General features: G+C 36.8%; 1 protein-coding gene across 1 annotated transcript in view; it reads left to right on the top strand.

The window, feature by feature from the left end:
- Nucleotides 1-15,474, top strand: part of stx (stuxnet) — a 41,367-nt gene that overhangs the window by 12,382 nt on the left and 13,511 nt on the right. The window contains exon 2 of the mRNA XM_064698686.1: nucleotides 7,200-7,287. Within this exon, the coding sequence (XP_064554756.1) occupies nucleotides 7,200-7,287 (88 nt within the window). The remainder of the gene's footprint in view (nucleotides 1-7,199; nucleotides 7,288-15,474) is intronic.

The following is a 15,474-nucleotide window of genomic DNA, read 5'->3' on the forward strand; positions in this document are numbered from 1 at the left end:
TCTAAGCTCTTTGTTAGCATTTCCATGTAACAGTCGTTCGTCTTTTCTAAAGAAAACCAATGAAAAATTCCATGATTTTTGATTTTTGTTTTTCTATAATCAAGTATTTCTGTTGTTATTCAATTTTAATTAGTGTTAAAAACTGATAAAGGAAATACAAGTGGGTTTTCTTAGAAAAGTTGTTGTTGGATTGGAAACCTTTTCGTGCAATCTTAAAGCCTGTGCAAGAGTATTGAAACTTTGGCTAGCCGCGTGCTGTTTTTCTCTTTCTCTGGCTTTTTCACATGCTTTTTGTCTAATCAGAAATTTTTGCTGCCTTACGCGTGCCTCTGGTGATAAACAAGCAGCGAATTCAAGAGTGTGACTCTACAAAAAGAAAACAGAAACTTTAAAATAAAAGTGAAAACAAATAACAAAAAAAAAAAGAAGAAACAACAAAACAATTCAATTAGTTCGCAAAATCAAACCAGATTTCTGTCTTTGTTCGCGAGCCCGATATCGAAAAAGAAATAGAAAAAAAAAAAAACAGATTAGAAAACAAATTTTAACTATGCGCTTGACACTTCCGTGTACATTTTTACTGATTGCAAATTGATGGGTAGGGGGGTGTGGTGGCGTGGGGATGGGGAGGGGGAGTTGTGGCTTTTTGTGTTGCTGTCAAATCGAACCTGAACGAGCAGAAACAAGCACAACAACAACAACAACAACAACAAATCGAATACCAAATTTCCATTATGCAATCGCAAAACGCGTGACGGCAAAACACGAAGAGTTCTACGCGAAAAAGATTGCCAAGGGAGGGGGGAGTCCAGGGGAAGTTGCGGATCTGGGGGAAATGTGCAGTAAACTGAAAGGTGGTTTCGCTTGAAGACCCTTCTTATCTACATTCAGCTAGGTAAAAACCTAATTTTAATTGCCTTCTTTTACCATATGCTGTTTTAAAGACTAATTGGATGTTGGGTTTTCAGGGGAGTTACTTTGCTCTACCCGAAAGCTGGACGGGCAAATGCCAATGCCTAGTTGGTTTTTTATGCCATATTTATTAATAGTTTAGGATTGTTTTTCACCTAGAAGCAGCTCTCCAAACTGATGCATACAACTGGCTTTGGCTTTGGATTCTACAAGCTATCGTAAGAATATCGATTATTGTCGATCAATCATTTAGTCAGTGGGGAAAAGTGATGTATATACTGGGCTTTCGATTGTGTTAACTATCGCAAGAATATCGATTATTATCGATAAGTTAAGTTTTTCTTCACCCCTTGGGGTCTACAAGTGGGCGTTCAGCTCTTCAATATATATTAGTAATATTAATAAATAGTGATATTAACATATTAATGAAATAAGTAAAAATAATTGGAATTTCGGGCTTAAAACATTTGGTTTCAAAACCGGCTGCGGCCTTGCTTTAAACATGTCTGTACCTCAACCATATTGCTCGATAATAGTTGCAAATTAAATACATTGATTTCAAATAATATTGTGTTTCTTTCTTATCGATTATCGATGAGCTGTGACTTTAAGCTGCACAATTGAAAATAATTTGAAAATAAAATATAAATTAAGTAAAACGAAAACGAGAATTTAATATTCTAGGGCTGTCTTTTTGTTGATCTTAAGATTATAAAATATGAAAAAACTTCGATAAATTGTGTTTTTGCCAAATGAAAGAGTTGGCACATTCCACTTTGATTTATTAAAAGAAAAACACAGCTAAAAATTGTTATCAATTTTAAAGACGCACCTGAAACTTACGAGTTTTTGAAGTTCGTAGCTTTCTTGCCTTAACCCTTGGCAATGCCTTAACCCCCAGCAGACTTCTTTGGCTTATACTCAAGTTATCGCGTGTTTATTTTTGGACGGGCAAATCTCTTGTACAGTTGCCTTTGCTTTTGACAGTTAGTCCCCATCCTGGCCAGACTTTGGTTTCGTAACCCTGCACCCTCCTCCTCCTCCTCCTCCTCCTCCTCCATCCACCCCTCTCTCATCTCCACCTACACCCCACGGAATGCCCCTCTTTACGTCAAAACATCAGCTCCAGACATTTAGACGTCAGTGTATTTTTGGCTTTTTTCCTGCTGCGTAGCAAACGTGAATTGTTGCGCTGCGCTACTTTTCCGGTTTTGTGACGCCAGCCAAGCCAAGCCAAGCCGAGTCGAGTCGAGCGGATCTGAATCGAAGCAGAGTCGGAGCAGCCGGCATCGACCCACATGACAAGATGGCAACACAGGGCAGGCCTTTGGTGGTTGCTTCCTTTGTGCGTTGCTTGGTTGCTTGGTTGCTGGTGGTGGAATTTCTCACTTGGCAGCTTCATTTTTCCAAATGCTCAAGTGTGTTTACGCGCGTGTGTGTGTGTGTGTTGAGATTTTCTTCTACGCTTCAATTGCTTATATCCGTCTTATGCACTGACTCACGAGTCCTTGTCCTGTTGTGGCCAGGCCTAAGCAGGGCGCAGCACAATAAACATCATAATTTACGTCTTTCGTTCTCTCTCTTTATGTGCTAGCTGTGTGTGCGTGTGTGTGTGTGTCTGTCTGCAAGGTGGTGGAATTTTATGTTGTGTTGTTGCCGTTTGGGTTGATTTTATATTACATAGCTGGAAAGATGTTAAATGCTGCATTTTAAGCAGCTTATCAAATAAACCCACAGCAAATAGAGAAACAAATGAAGAGAGCGTCGTATAAAGCAAGACAATGGGAGAGAGAGGCAGAGAGAGAGAGAGAGAGAGAGCATTGATCACATGAAAAAGCAAACATAACCTTAAATACATACACATACATACATACATATGTATGTACGCCAGGCCCATGTGCTGTGTACAGTTTGAGAACCTAAACGGCGCAGAAGAGTATCTGACTGTTAACAGTTGTAGAGCAACTGGTGACGAAAAAAGGTTCGCACATTTTCAATTTGTTGTGGGTGACCCCCTTTCCCCTGCACGCCGCTGTTTAATAATAGGAGGGGGAGATGGGGGGGATGGTGGTCGAGTCTGTCTCTCTGTCTGGGCATACGCCGGCTCCGCCAGGGCCTGGCCACGAGCCTCGTTTGGCCTTCGTTTGTCAGACGTCAGCGTCGACAGCGTCTGCCTATTGCGTAAAAGCAGCGACGCGACGCTAACGCAGACACCCCCGCAGACAAAAGCGACGCGCACACAGACACTCGGCAGCCGCCACACCTCTCAAACGCCAATACCAATGCAAACGCCTTTTAGTGTGTATGAATGTGTGTCTGTATGTGTGCAACATTTTATATGCTGCCTTAAAACTCTTTAAAGCTTAAGTAACTTTAAGTCTGGACGGTGGCTGCGGCGTCTGCTCTCAATGCTGTTGCTACTGCTGCTGCGGCTGCTATGGTCGCCATGCTGTTTGATTCTCATGTGTGGTGAGTTTTGGCACCTGCTGTGAATATGTTGCTTGTGTATGTATATATGTTTGTGTGTGTGTGATTGTTGCTATGTCGGGGCAGTCACAGCTTTCTTTCGCCGTTACGTTATGCTACGTAGCGTGACGCTCTCTCGCTCTCTCCCATGCGCTTGCCTATAAACATGTTGGCGGCTAGATAGATGTACATGTATATTGTGCAACATGCCGCATATTGCCACTAGCAATTTACGTAAGCAGCAATGAATGAAAATTAATGCGGTTCATTTCAATGTGTTTGTCTGTGGGTGTGTATCGGTTTGTGGCGTGTGCGTGCAGTGTTTGCAGCGACTGCCACGCCTCTTGCTGCTGACCCAAATACGCTTCGCTTTTTCGTGTCCAACAGCAGCAGCAACGGCAGCGGTAACCAACAAAATCTTATCAATTCATCAATCATGCATGCAGTCATTTAATGTTCGTTCGTTCATTCGGTTGTTCGTTCGTTTATTCGTTCGCTGTTGTTGTTGTTGCCTGGGTTACCGCATTGACAGCAATTCGCCGCAACATTCGCTCTCTTTCTCTCTCTGTCTTTCTTGTTTCGCCTTCGCCGCAACATAACCAGCAAGCACGCTGCTGCTGCCGCTGTCAACTGATGCAATCAAGGCGACTGCGACTGCGACCGCGACGGCGCAGTTGACGGCGACGCTTTTCCCTTGTATGTGTGTGTGTTGTCTGCGTGCCACACGCGCTTTTGCCTTCCTCTTACCGTCTGGCGCAAACATAAAGTTAAGTAATTTATGCTGTGACGCTTCGTTGCTGCAGTTTTAGTTTGCCTTTTGTTCCTGCCCGTCCCTCCTCTCTGTACGCTCTCGCACTTGAGTTGTGGCCAGGCCCTAAAAATGCCGCAATTTAAATACACACATACATACGTAGATCGATATTGAGAGCTGAGAGCTTTAAGCTTGATGTTAAATGTTTTACTCAATGCTAATTCTGAATTATCTTCTACATATATCACATAGAAGCTTTTCAACTGATTCGATTTCTGATTGAAGGCTCGCTTTTTGTTATGGATGCTTCTCGTTGCTAGCCAAAACAAAGGCATGGCCATTATTTACAGACACACATGCACATGCACATACACATATGTACTATTCGCCTAGATAAAAAGATACATCTTTGTATGTATTTGCCTTAATTACGTATGAAAGTAATTTTTAAGCACGAAGCGACTGTACTTTGCTTTAATTCCTACACACTAGTGGGTGGGGGGGGGGGGGGGGGGTATTATGTTATGTTATGTTATATGCTATGTTGCCTTTAAGTCTCTACTTCTAATAACATTGCCAAGTTTCACAATTAATGAATTGTGATAACAATATCGTAATGTCGTCATATTGTGAGAACAATTTCTAAGGAAACTTAAATTTGTTATGGTTGATATTTTACTTGATCATAGCTATGTTGCCGAACTTCACTTGCACGGAAAGTTGAAGGATCTGAAGAATTATCTGAATACATCCCAAAGTCTTAGATGCATTTACAATATAAATACGATTGCAATATCCAAAGGTCGATTACTTATCGAACTATTGCTACTATCTATTATTTTATTTAAGGCCATGTTGCCAAACTTCACACGCGTGCATAAATAAAATAGTTACAGATGGAGTAAGGGATATAATGCAACTCTTTATGGGCAACTCTTTCTATATTTAGAAACTTTTTGCTTTTGGCACACGATATTCTTAATTTTTCACGACGATTTTAACGTATTGTCGAATTTCTTTGCTGTTGGCAATATCTGTTCCTATTCTTGTTCTTATACTTTGTTGTTGTTGTTTTTGTTTAGTCGCTGAGCATTTGTTCCTTTCGTAAGTCACAACAATAAAGAAACAAAGCGCAATTGTTGCTGTTGTTGTATTTAACACCTGCACAATGCACTGCCAAAATTACAATAACATTTTTTAATTAAACAGAAAAGTGTCAACAGCGTTTAACTTTTGACTTTTAGGTTGCCCGCACGAAAAAAAAAGAAAAGAAAAAAAATGGAATAAAATAATATAAAATAAAACGTAAACGAAAAAAAAAAAAACAGCTAAAGCAGCAGAAAATGGAAATAATTTGGCCCCCGATCGACACCAACAGCAATAAGAAAGCGAAATTCCCCCTTCAGGTGGTAAAGAGGATGTATGTGTGTGTGTTCGTGTGTATATGTGTATGTGTGTGTGTGTGTGTGGAGAGTAGAAGGTTCTGGGCAAAAACCTGTAAAGTGCTTGAACTTTGAAATTTTTTACATGCTGCGCTTATAAATTGGCAATTAATTCAACCCCTTCTCGCCTTTTACTTGTCGAGTTGTTTTGCAAGTCGCAATTTCGGCCCGATCAGCAAATATTAGTTCGTTATAATATAAGGCTAAACTTGAGGTGATCAGGAATCGAGCTATGTATATTTCAAAAGACCCACAAAAACTCGGGAACTATAACGCCTTGCTTGGGCAAATCGAAGACAATTTAAAATTGTTTGACTATCGTATATTTGTGTTGATTTTAAGTGTGATCGATAACTATCGGCGGCTGCTATCGATAGGCATATATCGATAACAGCAAACACTTTATTTACCTGACTAATTCACCGATCTTGTTTCAGCTTCCACCAAAGTCTCCCTCTCTCTCTTTCTCTCTCTCTCTTCCTCTTTCCTTCTCCCCCCTCCCTATCTCTCTCCCTCCCTCTCTCTCTCCCTCTCTCTTTTTCTGTCTCTCCACCTCCGCAACTTTTATGCAAATTGAAGTCATTGTCTTTGTACCTATATAAAATCAGAATACTTCGTTTTCCTTTTGTTGTTGAAAGTGGCAAAAAACGCATCGATTTTTATGCGCGTTAACATTTCGTGCTTCTTCTTTTTCTTTTGCCTTTTCTTTTTCTTAAACAAAGTGTCGTCAAAACCTCCTTACGCATGCAAAAAGTGCTGACAGGGCAAATCAACGAATTAAGAAATTCAACCGAAAAATTAAAACAAAAAATAAAAACACATAAATGTTACAATAACTTTCGAAACTTCCTTTTTTTTTTTTTGGCTGCTGAATAAACAAATCTCCAATTTAATTATATTATCCATATCCCATTCAAATAAACAAATAATCACATGCATTGTGTCGATAATGCGATATTCTCGATGACTGAACGAACTTGTATTCTCTCAAGTGTCTGTTGTTGCTCTCATTGTGAATTGTTTTCATTTTAAACAATTTAAAAAAATGAAGAAATTAAAGTTTATAAAAGTAGCAGCTAATTGAACGCATTTTGTTGACGTCTGCATCGAATTTCCGTTGTGTTGGTTTTTAATTTTTTGGTAACCATAAGGCAAAATCAAGATTTTATAGTCTAGACGCAAGTGCCAGACGGGCTAATAACCTGTAAACTGGAGCTAGAATGAAGAAGGTTGGGTATTAATTACAAAATTCAATTCTTTAAATAATATTTTTTACATAACATGATTTTATGCAATAATATTTGTTCTATATATTTATTAAATACAAAAATTATAATTAAATAATAAATATTTCATAATTTTTTAACTATTAAGTTGAAATATAAAGTAATAATTGTTTAATATAATTTTAACGTTTTTTTATGCAATACATATCTTAACCATTTCATGATTACAGGGTATTTAAAAAAGGGTCACATCAGCTATGTCAGCTTGGCTTAAATATAGATCGTTGACTGCTGAGCGTTTTTTTTTCTTCTGGCTGTTGCTTTTGTGGCAACACGTGCCACATTACTGTCCACATTTTGTACACTAACTAATGCTATCTCTTTCTGATCTGTTAATTACAGGGAATTACAGGATGGTACGCTCAGAGATCACAACTTAATGGACGGTTCCAAGATCATTTTAATACCAAATGTAGAAACTGGTTTGCTGGTAAGTCACAGAACGCTTGGCTCGTAAGTTATAAGCATTCGATTAAGTGTGTTATACATTTAAACAGATTAATATAGTATATATATATACAAGTTGACAAGAATATATATAACAGTACTTACACACATATCGTAATGCAGTTCAATGGGGTTCAATGTCAGCGCTGCAAATGTGGCATAACCAATCACCTCCGATTGATATGGCTGTTAATCGATTGATATTCTACACGTTTTATTGTACAAATAGTACTAACTGAGTTAAAGAACGAATTTATGTAGGTCTCAATATAAGTTCTCATTACATTGATCAGATTTCTTATTATTGACTTCATAGCTAAATGTTCAAGATGTTCTTCCATTTAGGAATATACTTTATATAAATGTAAATCAAGGCGACATTCATATATTTCAAAAATTGAGCAGTTATATACATAAATGTCTTACGATAAAAACAGTAAATAAATAAATGAGCTTGTAGGTTGTCTATCGATAAATTTAAGAAGAAAGATTGTATCGATATTGCAACATTAAAAACATTTCATTTAATGTTAATACTAATTTAGCACAGCTAAAATTTTAAAACTTAACAGTTATTTACTTTAATCCAACGTCTAACGGTAAATCGATACATTGTATCGATATTGCAAAAGCGAAAAACATTTAATTTCATTGAAAAGCAATTTAAAAGTAAAATATTTATTTATATTAATGTCCAACTCCTATGTTGCATCGATAAATTGTATCGATATTGTGAGAGAAACTAAATGGTCAACTTGTAGATTGTTTATCGATAAATCGATAAAGAAGGTTTGTATTGATATTGCTGTCGCATAAGACATTTTTATCAAAGTTAAGAACTCAAAACTTAACAGTTATTTACTGTAATCTAACCCCTGACGATAAGTCGATAAATTGCATCGATAATTTGTATCGATATTGCGACAGCAACTACATGAATCAGCTTGTAGCTTGGCTACATAATCAATCGCCCCACTGAATGACTAAGACGCAATCCCGTCTATCACAGACCCAAATAGCTGTTGCCAGGCGTTGATTTCGCCTCGATTCGTCAACTCTTCATTTGCCACGCCTTCAGCTTCCAAGCAAACTGCCCCCTCAAGATACCCGCTTGCGCCTACCTTCAGCCTGCGACTCATACAAATGCAAACTTGACCTTTAGGCTGTCGCTGCCGACTATGTCTTATGAAATTAAAGCCAACCAAAACTTTCTCATTAAAGCTCAGACACACACACACACACACATACACACTTATGTATATATATATATACAATCATATGCACACACACAGCGAGAAACCTTTAAAAGGAAGCAGAGAAAAGCGGAAAGTCTGAAATGTTTTCAATGCAAAACTCAAACTCGGTTCGTGTCGATTGGCTGTGAAGAGAGTGTCGAATAGGTGATGGGGGAGGAGGAGGAGGGAGGGGGGTGGTCGGTTGTTCAGACCAACGATTGATTGCCATGCCCAGGGGCCGTCGCCAATCGAGGAGCACAACAACAGAAGCAGCAGCAAATAAAAGATTTCGTTTTGGCTTCATTTCGATTTTTGTTCAAAAATGTTGCATAAATTAAATTCGAAATAAAAAAAAAAACACAAAAATAAAACCGGGGCGGCCTGCATTTTAAGTTTGAGCCAACCAGTTTTTCAGATGCCACAGCAAAAATCAAAAGCAAAAACAACAACAACAGCAACAACAACAACAACAACAAACATTAAACAGCAAATGACCAAAAAATTTGTGTGTGTAATAAAATAAATATGTAAATAAATTAAAATTTAATTAATGCCAAATAACTTTGGGAATGACAAAAAAACAACATCAGCCAGTAAAAAAAACAGATCTTAATGACAAACAGCAACAAATGCAGTCCAGTCACAGTTTAATATTGTATCTGTGACTTTTCACTCTGACTCACATTGTAGATCACAAATTTGAGCTGTGACTGGCAATAAGAATAAGACTCTATATATTTTTGCTAAAGCTTGGCATATATAAATTATGCTTTGAATATAAATAATAAAAGTATTAAAAAGAGAAAAAAATGTGTCTGGAAATTGAATTATATTTATATTAGTAATAATTATATATACAAATATAAGAATATATGCATATATTAATAATATTTATATTCTTAAGATAACAGAAATATATATTTCTTTTAAATACTTGTTTGCACAATATTTTTTTACCAAAGCTTAATTTACTTATTTTTCACTTGATTTTTCAAAGATATTTTTTTTACAAAAACCCTTTCAGTTACATTTTTTGCGAATATTATTGAAATATTTTGAAAATTTTTTGTTTTAATAAATATTTGTTCCATGTTCCATGTTTTACCAATTTTTAAATACATACTTTTTATGTATTATCTCATATATGTTTATTAAACTTTCTTTTACAAAAACCTTTTCCGTCCCGAAAACCTTTTCTGTCCCGAAAATCTTTTCTGTCCCAAAAAGCTTTTCTGTTCCATGTTTACATACTTTTAATATATATTCTCATTATTTATTGTTGGATTTTGCTTAATTGCAAGATTCTCAATTTATTTTTTCTTTCAAATGTCAGTTAATTTCAAATATTCCTCAATTTATACATTTTGTAAGCTCTTTGATTTGTTCCCAATTTCTTGGCAGACAACAACAATTTCTTAGCTTTTCAAGCATTTTGGCCAAATCAGATATTTTCTAGCTGAATTTGGCTATTTTTTCAAATCTATTTGCAAATTACTTTTGCGCTATTTAATCCCATCTCCGGTCATGTTTTTCCACACTTCTTTCATTCATCTTTCGTCTTTGCCATTGGCCCCTTTTTTTCTCGTTCTTCGCTCTTGCTCCACTTTGTTGTGCGCACACCGTTTGATTTACCGTTTACCGTTTGAATTATGAGTGCCAACTGGTGTGAGCGGACAGGCATGTGCGTGAGTGTGTGTATGTGCGTTTCATTGCAACAAGTCAAGAGTAGCAACTAGTTGCCGCCTCTCAGCCTAGCAGCCACGCCCCAAATTCCTAATTTGCCATCAGCTGTTGACACAATTTGTATGTCAGATCTCAATCTCGCTCGCTCCCTCTCTTCTACTCTGCCCCTCTCTTCCACTCTGCCCCTCTCTTCCACTCTGCCCCTCGTTGTCGTGCGTGCCGTTGCAGACCGCTTATCAATATTTGCCCCATATCTTATGATCTGTTGCTTCTTTCTTTTTTTTATAAATTTTTTTTTTTTTTTTGCTGATTTGTCTTGTCTACGTTTTTTTTGTAACATGTCTGCGTTTTTTTCCTCTACTTTTTTTTGTACCATTTATGCTTTATGTGTCGCGGCGTTGACAGTTTTCTTGTGAAACTGCAATCGGTTCAACGTGAGTCTCAGCTAAAGTAACTGTGAGGGACACTTGCTGCGAAATCATTGGCCGTATTTCTTATAGAGCTGGGCTTAATGTGAATTTATAAGAGAAATGTAAATGAAAAAATTAACATTGTTTTTTTAATTAGAAAAATTATAAAAATTTGAAATAATAAAAAGTAAAAATAAATAAAATAAAAATACATAACTATAATAATAAATAAATACATTAAAAAAAATAAGATAAATAAAAAAAAATAATAAGATAAATAAAAACAAAAATAAAATAAAAATACATACAAAAAATAATAAATAATAAAAAAATGAATAAAATAAAGTAAAATTAAATACATACATAAAAAAAAAAAAATACATAGAAAATAAATAGAAATAAATACATAAAAAATAAATACATAAAAAATAAATACATAAACAAATACATATAAATAAATAAATTTAAATAAATAAATAAAAAAAATTAAATCAAAAAGAAGAAAGAATAAATAAATTTAAATAAATTAAATAAAAAAAGAATAATAAATTTAAAGAAAATAAAAATAAATATGAAAATGAAAATATGAACAAAATAAAAAGTAAATGCTTGAAGCAATCTGTTAGCTACAAAGAAAATAGGTTCCAAGAAACCGGCATCTAGAGTTTTTGTATAATTTCGCATACGAAAATCGTTAAAATACGGAAAATTATGTTTTTTTAGCTGTGGGTCTGTTTTTTTTTTTTTGCAAACTATTCTACAAGTCACGTTTCCCGTTCAAATTTGTTTTGTACATAAGTAATTTGTTTACAGATTGTAAATTAGATTTAATTTGGTGTATGGAATATTAATTTTGGTATTTGACGAGAAATGCTGGGCGGCGCCGGCAAGTCAAATGTCAAATCAGAAATACAGTTTTGTCTCCCGATGCGTAGTGAGATTCCCGGTTTCGCCCCCTTTTGCTGCACAATTTTGGTACGTGGTATGCCCCACGCATCTTTCAATGCACAAACGTGAAAGCACACACACACACACACACACACACAATGTTGCCACACACATACATACATATTGGTTGTGTATTTATGAATGTGTATAAAAGTATTTAGGTGTGTGTTGTATAGAATTTCATGCAGTTTTCGTGAGGCGAACAAAGAAATATTTTGGTGTGCACGAAAATCAAAAAAAAAAAAAAAACAAACAGAAAACAACAAAACGCAACAGCAACAACAATTGAAAACAATTATAGTGATTGTTTTTATTTTGGCTCAAACGTTTTTTACTTTTTAAATGCGCGGTTATTTGTGTTTTTGCCGCGACGATCGTTAAACAAAAGCTCATTATTGTCAATCGAAATAACAACAACGAAAACACAATTGTCTCAAAATATGTATGTTGCACCTGACTTAATGTACAAACAGCAGCAAATTTAGTGAAACAAATGACCAAAAGCTGTGCAACAACAAATTAAAGCTCACAAAATGCCAATTAATGCTTCCCAGAGATTAGCCAGAGAATTGACAGCTAATTATACCCTGAACCCATTGAAAATGGACAAGAGAGTATGAGGGGTATGAGTATCATACGCTTGATCTGGACGATCAGCTAAGTCGAGGTTCAGGTCCAGGTCCAGCTTCGATCTCCGGAAAAACAAGAGCTAGAGACCAGAAAACTAAAATATATATACTTCTATACCATATACAGAACGAGCTTTTAATATTTTGTCGATATCTCTACCCAATTTCAAAATATCGATATGCAACGATATCATAAACTCGATACACTTGGCATATTGGTTCTTCTTGTATCGCATATAAGTATAAAGAATAGTTCACAATTCGTAAACCTCGCTCCAGTCTATCCAATATTAAAAAATAAGTCTTTTTGAATGTTCGAAAAGGTTTCATATGTAATTTCATAAGATCGGACTATAAACACCGAAGTTAATTCGAAATGCATTTGCGTGTGGTTTTTGTGTGGCAAAGGGAAGAAGAAGCGCAGCCGCCGCATAAGGTGCGCAGCTCGACATCTCTTCAGTGGGTTCAAGGTAACTCTCACTAACCCTTACATGTTTCACTCTTTCCCACCAAAAATCAGCTGTCATTAATTGTCGACTTTTCCTTTGTCTTTCGAAAACCATTTTACATATAAGCTTCAAAATTTATGTTTTATATGTATGCGTGTTGCAAATACAAATGTTTAAATAGCCAATTAACAATTTTCTGTCCGTTGTGCTAAAAATACGTTATTTTTTTATTGGAAATTTTATTTTGCTAATTTTTTGTGATTTTTTCGAAAAAAAAAAAATAAAACAAGCAATGGGGAAAATAAATATTTAAAACAAAATTAAGACAACTTCGTGCTGTTTATAAGTATTGCTGTTCGACTTTCAAATACCCTGTAAGCATTGGCGGAAGTATTTCAAAGCTACAAAATGCCAATTGCTGCTAAATTTGAAGCGGCGATCTCTCGCGTGTAAGTCCGACGTTCAGACACCTAAGTTTTACGTTATGTGGTTTATATTATGCTGTTATATCAATAGAATATTTAGGTTTTGATTATTTCCTGCACTCATCCACAAGTCTTATTAAAAATCAGAAAAGTTCTGATCTGCAGCTTCTTATCAATGCAATCATTTGATGCGAACCTCTCTGTGCAGCACTTTCTACGGGGTATATACAATATATTACTAAGTCGAGACAGTAACACGAAATATATAAAATATAAAACAAAAATGCACTCAAAATCTCTACCGAAAGGTAGAGGTGCAGGCGGTGGGGGTGGTCGCGTTGGGTGGGGGTGTGGGGAAGAGATGATTGAAGGTGCCTGTTACGGGTTGGCTATTGGCACCGTTGCAGAAAGGTGAGAACCTGACAGGCATTTGTTTATGAAATATATACACTTTATTATATATACATATATATATATTTGTCAGAATGCTGATCGTTTTATTAGCTGGGCGTGTTTAAGGCTTGACATCGAAATGGATATTGCCCAATTTCGATGCCTGCACATTAGTTACATTCAATTCAGATCTGTTCCGTTCAGATTTGATCCGTTCGGTTCGCTTGGTTTGGGGTTTAACTTTGAGTGGCTGGACGTGAAGTGTGTGCTGAGTCATGGCTTGTCATGCCGTTGCTCCTAATTAGCGAATTGCGGCCTCTCCAAAGGGGTAAACACACACAAAACATATGTATAAACGGTAGTCCGAAAATTTGGACAGGTGCCGATTTCAGTGCTCCTTATTAACGGCTCGCCACCTGCCGTTTGGCCCACGAATGCCGATAAAATGTGTGTTAACAAGTGACATGTTGATGGCTCGACTTGATTTATTGACAATGTGACTAATGACACGGCACAAGGTGACCGCTGTGGGTCAGCAGTCTCCAGCTTCCGAATATAATGATTCGATCTGGGTCCCGATCCTTGCCATGTTTGTATGTTCACGTGTGTCCATGGCAGGTGGTGATCGCAAGCGGTCTGCGAAAGTACAAGTGCTTGTGGTTCTATGGAAGATAGATAGAAACCATTTACTTACTCCCTTGCCCCATGCCGCACCATTCCATGTACATAAATTCGTTTGCCTGGCACAATATTTGCATATTGTTCCAATTTTATCTCGGACCACGTCTTCGAGGCATTCGGCGTGTCACTTTAATGAAATGCGACGTCGACCGAAAAGCTGTCAGAAAATGTTTCAGCAGCTATTAAAAGTAATAATATTTTGTTAAGTTTATTAAAAGCGCTGGCACACTGTGGCTGCCGAAATTTGTCATAATGCCGAACAGTGGGCGAGCGAGTAGTAGACTCTACCCTACACATTACGTCAGCTTAAGAGCGTGGTTGTAAGAGAAACAAAATGGCATTGAACGCGCAACGGATGGAATTTGAAACATAAAAGTCTATTCAGTATCCACAAAATGTATAGATTTGCATGTGTTACATTCCATCGTTCCGCGTGCCATTCCATTTTGTACATTTTGTGAAATGAAACGAAGTGAATATCCAAAAGTTAAACAAATGGAATGAAATACTTTTCAATTGCTCTCGTATATCATATAGGCAGTATATGGTTAAATATCCAAAAGTTAAACGAGTGGAATGAAACACGTTTCCATCAATTGCTCTTGTATATGATATAGGCAATATATATGTACATATATATTGTATATTTATATTTAAAAGGGAAACGAATGGAATGAAATACTTCTCAATTGCTTTTGAACATTATATAGGCAATATATGTTTAAATATCCAAAAGCGAAACGAGTGGAATGAAACGCTTTTAATACAGTTGCTCTTGTATATGATATAGGTAATATATACGTATATATTGGATATTTATATTCAAAAGCGAAACGGATGGAATGAATCACTTTTCCTCTACAGCTTCAAGGTGTAGGCAAACCAGAAAGTCCACCTGACCGATTGTTTGTTCCATCGATTGCTGTTGTCTTCTCTCGCAGCCTGTCGCCAGCGCCTTTGTTTTGTCATCATTTCAATTTCGTTTCGACTTTAATTTGTGAGTGTGTTTTTTTTTCGATTCGTTTGGCTTTTTGGCAGCCGCAGTCAAGTGGGTGGGCGTTGTCTTCGGCGTGTCATGCACCATGACCGACTCTGTGGCACACCGTTTCGCCTCTGCCCCAGCTCAGTACACTTAAAGTGGGAGAGGGGGGGGGGGGGGGGAGAAGGGAAGAGGGAGCTGGCGTTTATTATTTATGTCATTTAAATGATGCGCTGGCATCGCTTGTCAAATGAATTACTTTTGTTTTGGCTTTCGCTGAATTCTCGGCCAGATGCTGCTGCTGCGGCTGCTGCTGCTGTTGCACAGTGCGTATGCGC

Source organism: Drosophila montana, unplaced genomic scaffold (genome assembly GCF_035044405.1).
Source record: "Drosophila montana isolate Dmon_TW-CO22-7 unplaced genomic scaffold, ASM3504440v1 contig_1624_1, whole genome shotgun sequence".
NCBI classification, from domain to species: domain Eukaryota; kingdom Metazoa; phylum Arthropoda; class Insecta; order Diptera; family Drosophilidae; genus Drosophila; species Drosophila montana.